At 44.4% G+C, this 19,160-nt stretch overlaps 1 protein-coding gene across 5 annotated transcripts in view; it reads left to right on the top strand.

The window, feature by feature from the left end:
• DCAF6 (DDB1 and CUL4 associated factor 6) overlaps window positions 1-1,946 on the top strand; it is a 91,288-nt gene extending 89,342 nt beyond the window's left edge. For all 5 annotated transcript variants that reach the window (XM_084269899.1, XM_084269900.1, XM_084269898.1 and 2 more), the window contains one exon: window positions 1,509-1,946. In XM_084269899.1, coding sequence (XP_084126025.1) covers window positions 1,509-1,573 — 65 coding nt within the window. In that variant the 3' untranslated portion in view covers window positions 1,574-1,946. The remainder of the gene's footprint in view (window positions 1-1,508) is intronic.
• The last annotated feature ends 17,214 nt before the right edge of the window (window positions 1,947-19,160 follow it).

The raw sequence follows: 19,160 nt of genomic DNA, 5'->3' as shown, positions 1-19,160 counted from the left end.
AAGGGTTGTTCAAGAGTCTCTCCATAGAGTTACTTAGGAATTGCTGCTGTAGTGTGAGACTTGGAAGATTCTTGCAGCTGTTATTTTTTACCTCAAAGCAAAGAGCAAGAAAAGAACAAAATACGTTTTTAGGTGTTACCATATTATCCATCCTGAAATAACTTGTTTGTAATGTGGCACTAATTAGGTGTTGAAAAATACTCTCTTTACTAAAGAACAATCTTTAAGGTGAATGCTGTATGATGAGCTATTGGGCGTGACTGGAGTGAGTTGCAAGGTGAACTGGCTGTCACTGTGGGCTTGGAGTTGTCTAAGGGAGAAGGAAGGTGTGAAGATACAGAACTATGGGAGATGAGGCTGCTGGCAGCTGTTCCTGGAGTAGCAGGTAGTAGGGTGAACCTTCAGCAAAGGGGCAGTTCCCTAGGGGCTGAAACTGGTGTGATACGAGGGGGTTGCATGGATAATCATCATTGGGAACTGGTGTTCCTGGGTGTTGGCGCTAAAGAAGTTGATGGCAGTGGGTTGATGTAGGACAAGATGAAGATGTAGGACAATGGACAGACATGATAGTGGGTAGGAGGCAAGGAGATGAAGTTTTAGGAGCCTGGTATGACGTACAGGGCAAAAACCTGAGAGAACTGTTGATGAAGGTGAAAGTGGCTGTAGATATTGAATATGGGGACTCCGGTACTGGCTGAGCAGGGCAGGGGGCTTACACTGGTGAGGTAGGAAGGAAGCTCTTCCTGGCAGCAGCTACTGCTCCTCTTCCACCTCTTGTGGATCTCTGGGAAGTAGAGGGCCAGGACGATGCCACTGTATCCAGCCCCATGGTGTGCCTCACTGCTGCTGTAACTAAATATCCCAGTTGGGGGGTTTATTCATTTGTTACTGTTTATTTAAGGTAAAATACTCAAAAGAACTGCCAATCACTTGAGTTACAACAGTTTCAGCAAAAAACTTGTGCGATGGCTGGGTGGAGTATTTGTTAACCTGCCAGGGCAGATTGTAAAGCAATAGATCTTAAGCCATTCCTGTGCCCTCACACAGCTCTGTATTTGCTCTTCTCTAAACACTGTCATGGAAAGGTGCTGCTTCTGATGTACACAGTGACAGATTCCCCAGTTTGCTGGAGTAAACACATTTCTACCTGCAGCTATTCTAGCTTCAGCTCCCCAGAAGAGTGTTTCAGTCCCTTGTTTGTACCATCTCTTTTTAGTGTTGTGCTTGCATTCATCTTTAGTGTGGTGACAGCCAGTCAGCAGCTACAAGGCTTTTCCTTTCGTACACAAATTTCACTTTCATGCCTGGAAATCCTTTAGGGCTTTTCTTCTGTTCTCCTTTCTTTTGGCAACGTTGCTACGCGATCTCTGCTGTCAGTATGGACTTTCTTCTACCCTATAGCCCACAGCCATTGTCCATTGTGTAACAGGCCAGGGAGATAGTATCTTACACATATTTACCAAAAAAAAATCAAGCTTCATCAGTTCTCTTTACTAAATCTCTTACAGACCGACTGGAAGGTGACAGATCAGAAGGATCTGGTCAGGAGAATGAAAACGAAGATGAAGAGTAACGGGCAGTTGTGTGTGAGCACCTAGATGTTAATGGGATTTGTATAAGACATTAATTATATTTTTCCTTACAGAGCTTTAGTGCAATTCTAAGGTATTGCTTTTGGATAAACCTAACCTTTTGTTTTTGAATGACTGTGTGCATGACTTTGGGAGAGTGTGCAAGTTAAAATAAGCAAAAATGTTTGTAAAACTTTTTGCCATGTATGAGGGGTGCTAGAAGATGCAAAGTGCAATATTTTCCTTAACCTGCAAATGTGGGAGCTTGGATCAATGTTTTAAAGTAACTTTCATTATAGTAAAAACGTTGGTTCAAATGGATTTCTATACCTGCTGTTTGCATGTTTGTTGCTTTCTAATTAAAAGATTTGGTTGTTTTAAGTAGTTTTGTGGGTTTTTTTCTCTTTGTGCACCCGTTGATTTGTCACCCTGTAGCTGTAAGCCCATCACTGCCTTCAGTGTTTGTGAAGTGACAGATGGGACTATCTGTTAGTGAGTGCTGGGAACCTCCGTGACGTGGTGGCCCCGTGCCTCTTGGTTTTGGCATTTCCACAGGCAACCCACATGCACACACAGAATTGTCTCCCCATCAGACACTTCACATTCTCCCTGCTTGAACCTGTAGTGCGGGTGGAATAGTTGTGTTTCGCTGACGGATCCGTGAGTGTGTGTCCTGGGCAGCAACAGCTGATAGATCTTCATTCCCACTGGATTTAGAACAGAGAAGCTGTACTGCAAAGGAACACGAATGTCAGAGTCGCTGTGTGTTACTCCCTAGGGGTAATTACTTGTCACAGGCTGTATCCTTGTTCCATACATTTTTGGATGATGATGGGGAAGAGGAAGTGAAAGAAGGAAAGCAGAGTGGGGAAAAGAGGAGCTTTGCTCAATGGTTGCTCTTGCCAAAGATGGCAGATGCTGAGAGGGTGTGCTGGGAATAATTCTAAATCAGGTGGACAAGGGTACTGGAGGCCTCATTACCCTGTTGTCATTAAAATATGTATTCATCACAGAGTCTTCACTGCTTACATCAACAAAAAGAATTCCCCACGCTAAATGAAAAAGAACATTGTCACAGTATTCTGATATCCTGATCCCCGATGCAGGCAGGCTGAAAGGACTTGGGGAGGGGATATAAATCCCACAGATGGGAGGAGATGGCAAATCTAAAACTACCAGAGGAGATGGAGAGAGGGAAGAGAGTGAATTATATGGAACTCAGCTGGCAGTAGCAGCGAAGATACTTGGGCAAGGGAAGAATAACATGAGAGGAGACAGAATGTGTGAGGAAATGGATAGTGTGGTCAGTTGGTTTTTTTAAAAAAGGAGAAGATAGGAGACTACTGAGGTAATAAAGTATAAAAGCTTTGGAAGTGATCCGGTGAAGTAATGGGGAAAGAGAATGTTTTGGAGGCAGAGGGTGCTGAGGAGAATGGAGGTCTTGGAACACTGGAGCATTCTGGAAAACAGGAATCTTCCCCGCCCCCTGCAGAGGAGGTCTGTGCAACAGAGGACAGGAATCTGGTAAGTGTTTGAGATTTGTACGGTGAGCAAGGGGAAGTGAAAAAAGGTAAGTTGCTTGCGTGCTTGTTTGTTTGTTAAGGTATGGAGTAAAAGTAACAGCTGATGTGGATACTTGTCTTTTGTGGTGACACAAGAAGGACTTAATTGGAGAGTGGAACAAAACATCAGTTTTTCCTCATGACACATCATTTTGGGTGTTTTTAGACCAGCAAGAAATGAAAGAACATTCTATTATTTTATGGTGCTCCTATTTGGGGAGGAGGGAACACAACGGTCTAGAACTCTTCAAACCTTGCTGCTCATAGCACTGCTCTGAGCAGTAGTTTCACTATCACGTGTAAATTATCTTTGAGTATTTGTAAGAGAGTATTCCTCTCATTAGATTTTAAAGAACTATATAGTAAATATATGTAGTGTATATATAAAGTAGTGTTGTCTGGTGTACCATAGGTGTTAGCAGTAGGATGAATGAAGCTGCATGTCTGTTCTGTGTGGCATCTGCTGCAGTGGCGGAGCAGTTCCTGAGCAGTTCTGTGGCTGAGACACAGTAACACGACGTTTGATGCAGTTGTTAGGTCCCTTGTAGATTACATCTGAGTCCTGGCTCCTTCCAAAAAAGAATTACCACAGTGTTTCTACAGAAGCCTGTCTCTTTCTTTAGAAAGTATTAACTTTTGCCTTTTGGAAAAAAAAATAATTCTCAAGTCAGTGCACAGAGGGGAGGATACCTGTTGGCTTCACTGGAGAGGCTTTACAGGTCCTCACTGGGGGTGCCTGCCTTTCTGAAAATCAAAAGCTGCATCTGATATGCTTGTTGTAGCAATTGCTAGTGAAGAGCTTGTCATACAAACCAACATCACCAGTCTTGTAGACGGCTTTTCCCCCAGAGTTCCCCAATAAGCACTTTATTCCCAAAAAGGTCTCTTATTTATTCCAAGGCTAAATCTTAACTTTAATTCCACATGCTTAGCAGTGGGTTTACTGGTTAAAATGAGGGTTGAATCTCAATAATGGCAAAAATTTAATATTTGGAAGATTTTTTCAAGCTTCAATGAAGCTTTACAAGCAGTTTTTCTAAACCTAAGCTACCCGTAGTATTTGGGTTGGGTTTTTTTCATAAACATTTAGGTAATTGGTGATGTTTCAATTCCTAGAACCATCCAGTAATGGGAGCTGTGGGCAGGAGCAGTGATGGCAATTCTGGAGTTTGTAGCAGCAAAAAGAAGGTTGAAAATGTTATTCAAATGTGCATGGAAGTTAGCAAGGTATATACACCGGCCCTCAATCCAAACCCTTCCTATTTTAGAGGGAAATCTTGTGATCCAAGTCCGATTTCGGACTGGGGGCTTTGAGGTGGGCGATGCTGCAGGAGCTCCCTCTAGTGCCACCGTTCCCGCTGCATCCTGTGTGCAGGAGCAAACAGAATCGGGGGATGTGCACTGGGCACTCACCAGGCTGCTGCCATAGTGATACATCTCCAGGACCATCATTCTTTCTTTCAGGCAAGCCAAAAAGAGGAAAAACCAACAAGGAACAGACCGTAATATTCCTGTTAAGTATCAAATGACCAGCTGATCGAGTTGGTCACCGAAGACATACCCAAGCCTTGTTGTTCCTAGTTAGAATACTAACAGCTCAAATTGCTGGGCAGGATGGTGACTGATAACACGGGGAGCACCTTACTTGCCTGCTTTGAGGGCTGAAGATTGTATATACGCCCAAGCTCACTCCCAAATGTTCACATCCTAGGAAGGGCACTTGCCTACCTACAGGAAGGGTTCAGATGTCATTGAACTCACTGCTGTGAAGGGTATTTTTTGAGACCGTTGCAAAGACCAAAAGCAACTGACTTGATGTGTTGCTGTGATTCCTGGCAAATGATTTGTTGTCTTGAAGCTTGGGCAGATGGTTGCTGTAGGGAGCAATCTCTTGTTTAAGTGTCAGAGATGCTGAGCCTGTCCAAACAGCTATTTGCTTAATTCTAGTTCTTGCCTTCCCCTGATGGAGGTAGGACCAGGTTCAATTACAACGTCCTGCATCACTTGTTGTGAGTGTTCCTACGTAACCAGCAGACAAATGTTTCGGTAGGCTATCTTGTGCTCTTTCAGAACATCCCATAGGGTGGTTTTGAGGAAGAAATTACAGAAGCAAATGTTTCATACAGGCTTCACTGTCCATGCACCAGGAAATTAGCTGTCATTGAAGTGTGTGTGCAACTGTGTGTAAGGGATGATGGGAGAATGCTCTGGGAGATGTTGCCTTGGAAAGCTGAGTGGTTACATCTGCAAAGTTGGGTTGGTTTGGGTTTTTAAAGGAAAGATACCACGGAGCCAGGTTCAGTCTCTGAGGCTCCTGCCTACTGCAAAGGCCATTCATTAACAACTCTTGGGAGTCCTCCTACTGCACTGTTTCATGAGCCAGACCTTGACAGTACTGTTGACAAATGAGGTGCTAATTAGCACCAGTTAGGTCAAAGCCCATATTCCTCCTGGTCCACAGTCACGTCCTTACAAGAGGCCAACTCTAAAAGTCTCAGCCAAAGTACAGGGAATAACAGAGAAGGCACGTGTGAAGTCATCCGCTCTGCCTAAATAGAGATTGATTTAATCCTTGAAATGTGGGGTGAAATCAATATTAAGCTATTTTCATGAATTATTACATGCCCAAATGCCTTTATCTGTGTAAGTATCCAGTTTGTCTTCTCTGTGGCGTTCTCTACTGGTGCGTCTGAGTTATATTTTAGGGTAATAGAGATTTATTTTCCTTAGTTTTAAACATTCCTTTTATTATTTGCAATTGCTTTGTTCTTTGATGAGAAAGTATCATCCATCTTCTCAGAGCCTTTTAAGAACTTTCTGTCAATGCTCTCTTCTAGATTAATTTCCCTTTGCTGGTAGAGCAAACTGAAGTTCAAAAACCAAGCTACTTCTAAAAGTACTAAACCCCCCCCCAAGGTGTTTTGGTAGGGAGAACTGGCATTTGCTACTCTTAAAGCAAGCTCCTTTTTTTCTTTTTTTTGATTGTGACTCACTGTTATTGCCATGCTTCCCTTTGTTTTTGCAGGAGGAGGGCTTGTACTGCTTGGAATCGTTGAGATTTGACAGGTTTCACCATCAACAGTCAGAACTGATGGTTCCTAATTTCTAGGAAAGTCTCACTTAAGTAAAAGCCCTCTAAGTAGAGTTTGTTAATGGGCTTTCTTACTGATTGGGAAACAAATCCCAGGATCCACAGGTGATCCCAAACAGCATTGCAGATCTCATTCCCCTCTGTGGGATGATGCTCAGATCCTGTTTCTAGTATTTTCTCCTTCCTAACCTGCCCTTGGTCCCATGCCATCTGGCTGCCCGTAGCTACTATTTTTAGTCCTCTTGAGCAGGGAAAGGAGGAGAGCTGGGAGGGAGGAGCACAGGGTTGTGGGGATCAGGAGGAGGGCTCTTCTCATTAGGTGGGCACTGCTTTAGCCCAGCCAGTGAGACAAGCCCAAGGCATGTCCCCAAATTCTTTCTATTTCCTTTGCTCCCAGTAGCCTCAGAGCCCTCACCTCAGCTCTCTTAATTCCTACCTCCAAGCAAGCCTGAGGACTCTCCCCCTGCCTTAGTCAGGTCTCAAACCTGGGTGATGAAGATTGTGCCAGTGGGTGGTGAATCTTGTGAATATTCAACAGTGGACAGTGTGGCAGCCCAGCCCTTCCCGGGACCCTGCTGCTTTGGTGACAAATACAAGTGCACCTCCAGTTCAGAACGGCTGGGGAATCCATGTGTACACCTCAGCTCTGCTCCTCTCCACACTGTTGTTTTCCTCTCTTGTGACACCCTGATGTCACTTCTGAGTCCAGCACAAACATGCCTTCACCTCTCCCTGTACTGACCATCTCACTGGTGCAGCCACAGCCCCGTGACGGGGAGTTCTGGCCCCACTCTGCTGCACCTTTGAAAGCAACTTTCGTAGACCCAAGCCCTCCAGTAATTATTTGGCTACTCCTTTCTGAGTACACCTACTTCATATTCTGTAATCTAGAATATATATAATCTATAATGTATCTATCTATAATATGTATAATACATAAATCCATAATATTGTTAACTGGCCTTTTTGTTTTCCAGTTCTTGTTTGTTTCCAAGGAAAGGTGCATCACTGAGCAAGAGTCACCGGTACTGAGACTCTGATGTTTCTTATCTATCTTCCTTACAACATTTCTTGCATATCCAGTCTTCATTCTTGTATTGGGTCCTCATGCACAGCTAAAGAAGTTTGAGTAAAACCATGTGCACATTAAAATGAACCTGTAATTGTCAAATCATTGAAAGGAATATTGGTTAATACCAGGTACGTTGGGGGTGAGTTGGTCGCACCTTCCAAGTTGCCAGAACGGATTTCTGTTCGTCAGAGTGTGGTGGGAGGGACAAGATTAATTGGTGCTCTCACTTCAGTTCTGGCTGACTTGATGCTGTTGTAGTTCTAGTGGTTCTAGTAGATAGTTGTGGCTAGTTCTGAGTGTAGGCAATGCTGAGCCAGCACTTTGGACAAGGAGGGAGGGAAACATGTCTGGAAGTGCTCTCTTGTCTCGTTTCATGAGCATTTCAAAGAGAATATCGCATATTCTAAAATAAGTTTGGGTTATTTTACCCAGGATCATAAAGAGCACAGAAGGTTTTTGTAAATCTTTAAGTCAATAAGGTGTTTAAAATAAAGTTAGGCGCTGTGACAAAGCCGTTAGGCTTGTGTGTTACCTGTACTGCTGAAGCCTTGCTGACTCAAGGATGTAAAACGCGAAACACTCCCAAATTCTCTCCAGTTTTTCTAAAGTCAGTTTTTTTCTTTAAAAAATGGATTGCAGTGTGCATCCACTCTCATGTCACACAAAGGCTGTGCAACGAGTGTGTTAGGAGTACAGCCCTCCCTGTGGCTATGGCTGTCCCGGTGCAGGGAGACTCTCAAACACAGCCAGAGACACAGTTGTTGCCTCCATCAACACCCCATCACCACGGCAGGAGCAACTCACAGCCCCTCAGGACCACTCACCTGTGCCTGCTCCGGCATCTCCCTGGGTATGTGGGCATCACCAGTGGTGGCAGTTGTCTGATTTCCCACACCAGGCTGAAAATCCATGCGATTACTCAGAAATTCAGCTTCCTTCACACCACGGGAATGTCGCATCACTGTGGTGAATAGACTTGATTGCAATCTGGAGGCTCTAAATTTGGTCTGTTACATGCTCTTAATAGAGGAGAGCTGGGAAAAGATACAGAAATGAAAAACTGGATGAGCATCCTTTAATTTGAGAAACCATTTCTCTCATCCCTCATCTCACAATCTCTTTTGCCTTGGTTTGCTGACTGTCAAGCAGTTTGGTGTAGGGACTAAGGAGATGTTAAGGCAACGGGCCCAAAATCACAGAGCCGCAGCAGAGTAGGTGTTGGAAGGGACCTCTGGAGATCATCCAGTGCAACCCTCTGCCAGAACAGGATCACCTAGAGCAGGCTGCACAGGACAGCGTCCAGGTGGGTTTTGAATGTCTCCAGAGGTGGAGACTCCACAGCCCCTCTGGGCAGCCTGTGCCAGTGCTCTGTCACCCTCACAGCAAAGTTCCTCCTCGTGCTTGGGTAAAACTTCCTATATTCAAGTTTGTGCCCATTGCCTCTTGTCCTGTCACTGGGCACCACTGAAAATAGACTGACCCTGTCCTCCTGACACCCACCCCTCAAGTATTTAAAAGCATTGATAAGATCCCTCCTCAGTCTTCTCTAGGCAAGCTGGACCCCTGTCCCTGTGGATTGTCAGTGGCCGTACCAGCCTGAGGTGGAGGAGAAGAAAGGCTTCCACTGCCTCAGCATACGGTTTGTGCCCTGGAAAGCAGACAGAGCAGAAGTAAGAGAGCAAGGTGAGGATAAATAAAAAGCTGAATTAGACCCAAGGAAGGAGAAAATGTTCAATGCAGCAGTGATGGGTTTTGGGTCACTGAAACATAGTCTGAAAACAGAGGGATGCTATAGAAAGCTGCAGAGCGCAGCTGAGCTGCAGGACAACACTCCAATGCCACCTGCACACAGCATGGTGGGGTTATCCCACATTAACAGCTGCCTGTCAAGTTAACGTGGCCTCCTGCACGGTTGTGTAACGCCCATATGGAAGTGTTTTCAAGTTGCAGAGCTGTGTGGGAAAACAAACTGTGCCGTGCTACACATCTAGAAGAGAAAAGGGCTTTTCTCCTTTCCATGAGAAGGTACCTGGCATCTCAGGGAAACTGCAGGCTGGAAACCATGGGAAAACCACTGTGATGCGCTACTGAAGAAAGAGCAGGCGGGCAAGTGGGGCTAGGAATCTCTTCTGTCTGGCTCCAGAGCCCGGGATTTGTGCCCACCAGGGATTTGAAGCCAAGTTTGCTGGCAACCAGAAAGCAAGCAGGGGATGCTCAGGCTACATGTAGCACTCCAACTTAAATACTGCCATCTTCATTCCAACAGTGCTCTGCATCGCCTGTAGTGATGATGTAAGTGGTGATAGTGTTAGTATTTAGCTTCTATCCAGCTTTGCTTTAAAATGCTGTTAGCTCTAGTTTCCAAAGAGTGACACCAATGTCAGAACTCCCCTTTAGCAGACAGAGAAATTAGGCATGAGGGAGGGAAGAAATGGTTTATCAGCCCCTACCAGCCTAGGAATTAAGCCAGGATTCAGAACCTTTCACACTTACGAGGTGAGTCCCCTTCCAGCAGCCCATATTGCACCTTTCAAAAACGGGAGGCGACTCAAAAGTCTTTATCGATGCTCCTCCGCTCTGGCAACTCCAGATCCTCTCTCGAGGCGAGGGAGTGAGAGCATTTCTTGGGGAAACCCTGGTGGCATCGCTTGCTGCACAGAGGTGCTGCCGGGTGATCTTTGTGGTAACACAGCCGGGTGCTCTCAGGGCTCTTTCTGTCTGAAGTCAATGCGAAGAGGCTGGTACCAAAATGCACTCGCTCGTGACTGACGCCGGAATAGCAGCTCTGAATGCAGGTGGTTTGTGCAGGTACAACTTGAGATCTTCATTCACCTTGGATCTTACAGTAAAGACCATAAAATATATTTTTCCAGTTGCCACTAGTTAGTCTGTTGGTGATTTAGCTGCATCCTGACAGAAGCAGAGCTGCAGCAGGATCAGCATCTGACAGTTCATCGTCCCTGTGTTGCCATGGTAACTGCTTAGGAGAGGGGGCACTTAAGAAAAGTGCAATTTCTGGGCTAAATGCTGGGCTGGAGGGTGGCAGATGGATGGGATTCAGCTGCCTCGGGGGGGGGGTGGCACCCCACAGCCACAAGCTGCACTGGAGACACATAGACATGCACATTCAGAGAGCTCCCCAGGAGGCCGAGCTGGCATGTGGGAGGTTCTGCGCCGGGGAGCAGGGAGAAGATCCAGTTGGATGCAAAATTTAAAGCACTGATTTCTTCCCAAATTATATTCACTGAGCCTGGTACGTTTCATCCAAAACACACAGGGTTCGATGAACTCCCGTGTAACCCAGGCCTGCCTGAAAGCCTTGTGGGTTGCCCGAGCCCAGGGCTTGGTGCTCCCATGGCCCTTTCTGGGGAGCAGCCAGCTGGGATGGGGTGGGCTTCCCATTTTGCTGAGAAGTTAAACTCTTTGGCAGCCTCAGATGAACCCCGAGTGGTGGACCTGGGATCCCAGTCAAGACAGAGTCGATGTTGCCAGAGTCACCAAACCCCTCTCAGGACACAGGCAGGCATATTTCATTACAGGAGTATTTCCAAAATGAAATATCCTTAGAATTTTCTGTTCACAAAACCAAAACAAGAAGAGACATCTTGTTCCAACATGGCCCAGGACCACGTTTCAACAAGACTGCTTCTCATAAGCCAGAGCATGTGCTGTGTCAGCTGGCTGTAGGAGTGCGCAGAACCTGAGCACGAGCGAAGCTCCCATACCCAAGGGCAGGAATCAGAAACACAAACCCAAAAACATAAACCCCCCAAAAATCCCAGCACCACAGGTGTATAAAAAAGTCAGGTTAGTTCTAGACAATTACTGCTTTGGGTTTGTTTGGGGTTTTTCTGTGTGTGAATGGCATTTACTGCAGTTCCTTTCTACACTGTGCAGTGTTCCATCCATTTAACAAACATTATTATAATAAACTCATTTTCCCAGCTCACTTCCAGAAGCACGCTATGCCTCGGCATCCACAATCTGTGGGCAGCAGCAGCAGCAGCACCACGCTGCCTTTGCCCTGCGCTGCTCAGCTGGGACGTTGCTTTCTGCTTGTTCTCCTGTTTTGCTGGTACCTCAGGTTAGGCTCTTTGGGGGCATCGGGGCACCGCCTCTGATAACGGGTTCATCACCATTCAAAGGCAAAGAATTTGTATTTATTCAACAGACCCGAGCATAACCCCTGTAAAGTAACTAGATTATGAACAGCACCTTTTACACTCTCAAAAATGTAAATAAGTTTTAGGTTAAGCGAGCAAATATTTACTGCAGGCAGGTTTATCCAGTTCTTTATAGTTTTATTTTTCTGAGGAAGAAGAGGAAGTGAAACCACCTCTCCTTCCATGCCTTTGTTTTTTCTGAATTAATTTGACATTCCTAATTATGACAGAGCAAAAGGAAAGGAAAGCCAATTTCAAGAGATGATTCTTCCTGTAAATAGTGCCTGGGCACTTCTGCCTACTCTCATTGCATTTGGGCTGTCAGATGAGCACGATAAATAACTCTTCCTATAACCTCCCCTTTGTTGTCCTTTTTTCTGTTGCAAATAATTGTCAGTTCTGGTCTTCGCCTGCATGTCACTGAAAGGATTCCTAAATGATGAGGGTAGAGGAGCCTGGGTTTCGCTGGAGATAATTTTAGCCTCTGTATTCCAACAAAAAAATTGGATGAGCTAAATCTGGACATTGTATTGCAGAACTAATAATATTTGGTTTATCTTTTCTTCTGTTTTCATTTTTAATTTGTTCAAGAGCTCCGGTTATTTATTGAAAAGTGTTTATTTAAGAGAAACCATCAATCTGGGGTTGTGGTTGTTGGTTTGTTTGGATTTTTTTAACCAAAGCATCTAACTACTCTGCCAAGGAACATGATGAATGGTAGCAATTTCTAATGCACTTGCCTGGCTTTACAAGAATATTTATATATATATAAAAAAAAAATCAGCTTCACTTGCTGAAAAATGCAGACTGCGAAGAAGTGGACTGGCTCTTCAGGAAAAACAAAGTATCTTTTTGTTTACTTAGAAAATCAGTAGAGTGAACTACTTCTTCCCAATTTTCTAATTGTACTTAGAGGTCAGTGAACCCACCTGAAACCCTGTGCGGCATTTTGTCCTTTTGGTTGAATTCATTTGTATCTCCCGTGTTTCTTGACTTTTAGTCCTAATCATCAGAGTCATCCTAGGCTCTAGGGGCCAACACAAGCCCTGAGGCCACTGGAAATGCATTTCTGGTCCAATGATTTTAATGGTTTCCCAGAGACAGACCGTACCAATAAATCTTGTGTTGTTTTTTCTTTTCCTGATTTCAGGTGAGCTAGATCTCCTCAAGTGGGTAAATATAAGTGTAGCTCAAGAAATTAGACCAAGGTATCCCTAGGACCATAAAACATCGGGATAATGCATCAAACTTGGTTAGATATGCCATGCAAAAAATGATAGACTGGATGTTAAAGTTGTGGTGGATGCTGCAGAGATCCCAAACTTATTTTATGCAATAACTTGTTACTGTCCTCATTAAACATCAACCGTGTGATCTAGTTGAGTTTTCCAGGTGGAAAAAGCAAGCCCTAACTTCCCAACCAGAAACATGGATGGGATATGGTTTTTTGTATGCTTTTTATAAACCACCTTTCAGCTCACTCCTCTCTCTTATATTCCATATACGTGAACATTTGTGTCGTATCAGCAGGTTCCACCAGCAGCCTCTGGATTTACCAAGTTGTGCGGGAAATTTCTCATCTGGGAATTGGATTTGAAGAAATCCACCTCCCTGCCAATGGCAGAACCAGCAAGGACCCTTTGCTAATGGGCAAAGGAGAAACAACACGGGAGAGGGCTGGAAAGGGAAGAGGTAAAACCAGCCCTTCCTCCAAGTGACTTAATAGGAATTGACCCCGTAACAGCAGAAGCATGGAGAGGCCTCCTCCGTTCTCTGCACAATTCAGTGTGTGTGTGACTTCATGGTCTGTTGCCACGAGCAACACATGGTCTTGTTATGGCAAAAAAAATGCCATACTGGAGGTAGGTGTTGGGAAAGGGGAGTGTCCTCCCTCTTCCCCAGGTGCTGACAGGAGGAAGGACTCCGGCTACAATAACTCAGCTCTCGTGATGACATTGTGAAGCTTCAGCCTTCACATACCGTGCGAATGGAGTAGTACCTGCTCTTGCCCCAACCCCCTCACCACCCCTGGCTGAAGCCTCACCTGGGGTAGTGGGGAGTGGGGCTGGATGGTACAGATGGCTATTGGGAGGGCTGTGATTTAGGCAGCTAGGTGGTACTTGGTGTAGGTGCCAGCTGCCAAAAGGTCAGAGTGTTGCTTGTGGAGGTCAAGTCCTTGATCACTGATGAGACCCATTTTGAGCTACTTTTGACCACCCATTTATTTCTGCTTTTTCGGGTTTTGATACCTATTTACAATTTCAGTGTCATGTTGTCTGAAGGTCCTCAATGCAGAATCACTTCAGAAGCCCATGCCTTAAACCATGCAAGGCTGAGTATGGTTTCCTATTTCCTTAACTTTTACACTTGGGGAGGCAGGAGAGGGGTGACGTGAAAAGGTGACTGTTGCAAATACTCTCTAAAGACTCCACTCAGGCTTTCTGCCTCACTAAATGTATCCCAAATTAGAAACTGTACCCTTCAAATCTGACATGTGTCCCTCTATGCTTCTTGTTGGAAGCAGTGACCAGCTGATGGCTGCACTGCCTTTAAAGACAGTGGCTTTGAGCTGTACGGGATGGTGGTTGTAGGACACATTCATTCCTTCTGAGTTCCATCTCATCTGTTTGTCCGGTACAACCTCAAAAGCCCAGGATTAATGTGCCAGTTTTATTCATTTATCAAGAGCCTGGATTTGTTTTAAAAAAAGGTAGATGAGGTGCTTAGGGATAGGGTTTAGCATAGGACGGGAAAGATTGGATTTGATGATCTTAAAGGTCTTTTCCAAACTTGTGATTCTGTGATTACTTAAGGGATGAGTTCACAGATTTTGTGTAGCTGAACTTGAAGAGTAGTTTATCTGTATTGAGCATGTAGTAATTGAAATCTAGGTCTTTTTTTAATAGATTAATGTTCAATCCTATGACCAAGATATATATTGGGGGAGCTCTTAAAAATCAGCAGTCAAAATATGGAATCAGTATTTTCCAATGTCATGTTGCAGTTTGGCATACAGTAAAAAGCACAGAATGCACCTGAATTCTTATTGCATAACAGAGGGGGGAAAAAACCCTTCCTGTTCGTGTGAGATAAGAACTGTTGCTCAGTTTCACTGGCAGGATCACCAGCAGCATTCTTCTAGCCAGCAGGAAATTATGCAGCTTGACATTTTTGCTGAACTGCCAGCTTTTAAAGGCAGGGAACTGAGATTCTGTGCCTACTCAAACCAAATTTGGAACAAAACCTGGGATCACCTCTTTTTGTCATTTTTGTGGTCACGTGTTGCTTTGGGCTGGGATAGAGTTAATTTCCTTCAGAGTAGCTGTGATTTGGATTTGTGATGCCAACAGAGCTGATAACACAGGGGTGGTGTCGTTACTGCTGAGCAGCGCTCACTCAGAGCCGAGGCCTTTGCACTGGAGCAGGGAGCGAGCGAGCAGCTGTGTGGGGCTGAGCTGCCAGCTGGGGTTAAACCAGGACGGGAAAACTGTTATTCCACTTATCAGGCTACGAGAAGACACGCTCTTATCTTGCATAAAAAGATCATTTGCCCTTATCCTCAGGGTATACCAGTGAAAGTAAAAGACAATCAGGCAGGGGATTTTATATATATATATATAACATATATATGTAAATATATATAACATATATATATAACCCATTTTTATTGAACTTTATCAGTTCAACAACCCTTCCACAGTCTTCAGTTATCTCTCTAACTTTTCACACCATGACTGCGCACGAGACACCACACACGTTGTGTGATCCGACGTGGGCAGTAACGTGTCACTGAGTCACGGAGGAATCGAATGCTGCATCGGTTGGGTCACAGACAATGTTCAGGTACAACGATTCGCACAGGGGCAGTAGTAATCTGTCTTTGAGACATCGCTTTCTCACATACATGGACTTCTATGGGACCTCTTCTTCTACCTTTGCACCAAGCAGAGTGGAATTTTAGTCTAAAGTGATCATACTTACCAGCCCGTAGTTTTATTTGTAAAGATAACTAATGATGGCGTTTGCCTACTCAGATGTGCGTAGCAACTGAACTCAGGGTTGCTTTGCCTCTTTTCCATGAGGTGAGCATGGTTGGTTCTCACTGCTATAAAATGCATGCGTGGGGTACTTTATGCTGGTGTATTTTTTCTGGTCTATTAGACATTGTCTGCATAGAAATGTCAATGTTAAATGTCTATAATGCTGATCTGCATCAGGACATTCATGTGACGCCTCTCAGCAGAGATACGCCGATGTCAGCTGAATTCCCATTGCCTTTCAGCTCTCAGACTCTTTCTGTTGTTACCATCAACTTGGGGCCACAGGGGTAGCAGAGGCAGTGATAAGTGTATGGCTGGACTCCAAATGTAGTAGCCTAATGATTTCCTCCAGGAAAAAAGAAAAGAAAAAAAAAAGATGGACAATTTAAGATGCTGTTTCATGGTCCTTTCTTAACACTTTGTTCAACCACTCCCAAGCAAAGTTGATAGATTTCCTTCCACAAGGTTACATTTCAGTGTGAAAGCATTTCAGACCAAACCTTTGGCATTCCCATTTCCCTTGGTGAACGAATGTTTCTTCTCATGCGCTCTTGTTGTCTTTGCAGTAGCTGGAGGACAAGGCTTGCTGGGTGAAGAGCCTATCTCCAGGTCTGGTCAAAGGTCAGACTCTCTGGAGCCATCTCACTACTGTAATTCTAGGTAACTACTGTAATTCTAGGTAACTACTGTAGCATGAAAGGTATCAATAGAGCAACAAAAAATTCCTTGTATGCAACCGCTTGGGATATGCTTCCTTTTCTCATCTTGGTTTCCCATGTCTTGGAAGGAATTCTTGAAGATATCCTAATGTTTTTCTTAACTGGTGTATCACTTAATAGATTTTAAGTCTTGAAGGTGCCAGGATGATCAGCTTGTCCTGCTCCAGACCATGGGATTTTTCATCAGTTTTTAGCCATTGGATCTTGCATGCACTTTTTTTTTTTCCTCAGGTATAGACCCATAAAGAATGAGAAGTCATCTCTGAGTTGGAATACTCTCACTGCAGTATTGTAATGCTTTTATTCTTCCAACACCTTATGAGATAGAGAAGTTGGTACTCTAAACCTGGATTTAATATTCCAGTGATGATCTTCATGAATTGGCTCACCAATGCAATTACATCCCTATTTCCAAGGAGTAAAGGATCAACTCTAGATTTTTATAGACAATTAGCTTTTAGAATTACTCTTTCATTACTTGGGTTGTATAATGCCTGTTTTCTTGGGACAGCTGTAATAAGATTTCAGAAGAAAATGGAATGAGACAATGCAATTATCACCCATGATTACTCCTTTTGTTCTTGCCTTAGTCAATTCTTGGGGGGGGAAGGGAGGGCTTCTTGTTTAGTGGTTCATAAATTATCTCCTGTTGTAATGGTTTTAAGGGTAAATTTCATTATATGACTCAAAGTGGTGGAGACGCCAGCAGAAAATAATTGTAATTCCTAAAATGATGTATGGAACACAGAGGGCAACCAGGATGAACTGCAGCGTGCGAGCGAAAAGCTGGGGCGCAACGATAGCTAGAGAGAGGCACGTTGGATACAACAGTCGTGGAGTGAATGGTGCAGATGGACACCAACCTTACAGCAGGAGGGAGCCAAGATGCAGCACGGGCGCTGGGTTTACAGATCTGTATGCACAAAGCCTTTGCATATTACCCACGCAAAGAGTCTCTCTCGTGAGGCTCGCCGGAGCGTCTGCAGCGCTGACGGTATCAGCAGCCACACCAGCAGGCAATTCACCGCTGTACAAACGCTGCCAAGGAGCTGTGAAATGGAAAGTGCCTGCGGTCACAGCTGGCCAGCCAGAAAAGGTTCCAGATCACACCACGGCTTTTCAAGCCAGGAAGCTAATGCCAAAGTCAGCAACAAAAGAATAGGATTTCCTAAGCCTTTTCAACATCTCCGAGCCAGCTGGTCCCCTCCCCACCTCTGCTTTCCGCAAAACGGGTCCCCAGAGTCAACACACAGCCCTTTCAGTGCTGCTAATGTTTTCTCCAGGAAAAACATTCTCATTCTTAAAAAATCCCGACGGGCTTTATTTATAATTTACAGAAACATTTTAGAGTAAAACCTGTGTAATTGCTGGTCTCAAAATGCTGCACTCTCCCTATCACTTGTGTGCTTGTTGTAGCTACTAGTACGTATGGTTTACTGGAGTCTTACGTGCCTCGGTCATTTTTCTCTGGCTGACTGAAGCTAGCAAGAGCTCATAAACCATAGGAAAGCGGGCTTGGAGAACACTTAATAATGCAAACTACCTTACTCAAGAATTATTAATGGAGAAAACACACATTCTCATTAGAAGCTTGCAGAGATACTGAAGGGTTTTGAATGAATCAACGGCAAACTATGAGTTGACTGTGCAACAGAAGAAAATAAATCCAAGGCAAAAAAAATCCGAGCCAGTTAATATTACTTGGATCTATCTACTAATTACTGAGAGGGAAAAAGCAGTATTGGGAAATTTCGTATTTTTTTAAACAAATGTGTTAAGCCAGTTTGTCCAAATTATGTTAGTTCTTCCAACCCAGACACTGGGAAAAGTGAGGTGGTTGTTTTGGTTTTTAGTTTCAAGGAAAGAATTGATCCCCAGTGTCTCTGCCTAGGACATTGGGGAATGTGAAGAAATGTCATGAAAGTCATGACTATCTCATCTTTTAGTTGCTTTTTCTTGTTTAACAGCAATGACAGTTCATAGAACTATGACTTTCATAGTTACTGGGACACAGATTGAGAAAGATGTGAGATTGTGTGAGGATGGGAAAAATTGGACTGATGTTAACTTCCATTCTGCTGTTCATTTCCAGCTTGTTTACGTTCTCATTTGCAGTGCGTGGTAACCGGAGGAGACAGCACTTCTCCATTTCCCCTCGGAAGCACTTACTGTGCAGTTCTGTTGCTGGACAGCCTTAGGAGGATGGGACATCCATACGGGAGAGAGGTGGCTGTACATCTGAACTACCCTTACAGGTCATCAGCAGTTGTCAGGCAGCCATGCCCAGGGATTTTAGGGTGGCAAACCCAGTACTAAATCTATGTCTCTTTCAGCATCCAAACGGGTAAGGAAGCACATGAAACCAGCAGCACTGGCACTACTGAGTATCCTCAGCTTGGGCACCTCATCTTCCCCGCTGTGAGAAGGGTGATCAGTCAATCAAACATTACTGACTTTCAAACCCAATTCTGTTTTAACCCACATCAACGGAATTGTATGGCACATTTGATGTTTAACTTTGCACCAATCACTGGAATGTGATGGCTGTTGTGGGGATTGTAGGTCTTTTGTTTGTAGGCAAATTTTTTGGGGTTAAATCTGTACCACTCTCACCTGGGAGAAAGATGGGGTCTGAAAGTGGGAGCAGGGAAGGAGGAACACAGGGTTCTGTTCTGTTTAGGAGAAGCGGTGAGTAAAGAAAGTCTGGGAAGGGGGAAAGGAGCACGCAAATGTCGCCCCTCTGTGAGAGGGAAGCTGTGTGTTTAAGCATAAGGCAGAAGGAATGCAAATGTATTTTTAGTCGAAATTAGAGCCACCTTCCTAAGTCTACGGCCAAATTATCTAGGCTCCTCTTACGCAAGGCAACAACTATCCTGAGGACTCAGCCTCACAGTGACAAATGTGCCCGTGAACCAGTCAGAAAGCACAGTTACACATTGTAG

The sequence above is a fragment of the Gallinula chloropus genome (assembly GCF_964237585.1).
Source record: "Gallinula chloropus genome assembly, chromosome: 1".
Classification (NCBI taxonomy): Eukaryota; Metazoa; Chordata; class Aves; order Gruiformes; family Rallidae; genus Gallinula; species Gallinula chloropus.
The sequence above is the reverse complement of the archived record's forward strand: the minus strand, read 5'-3'. Positions and strand labels throughout refer to the sequence as shown.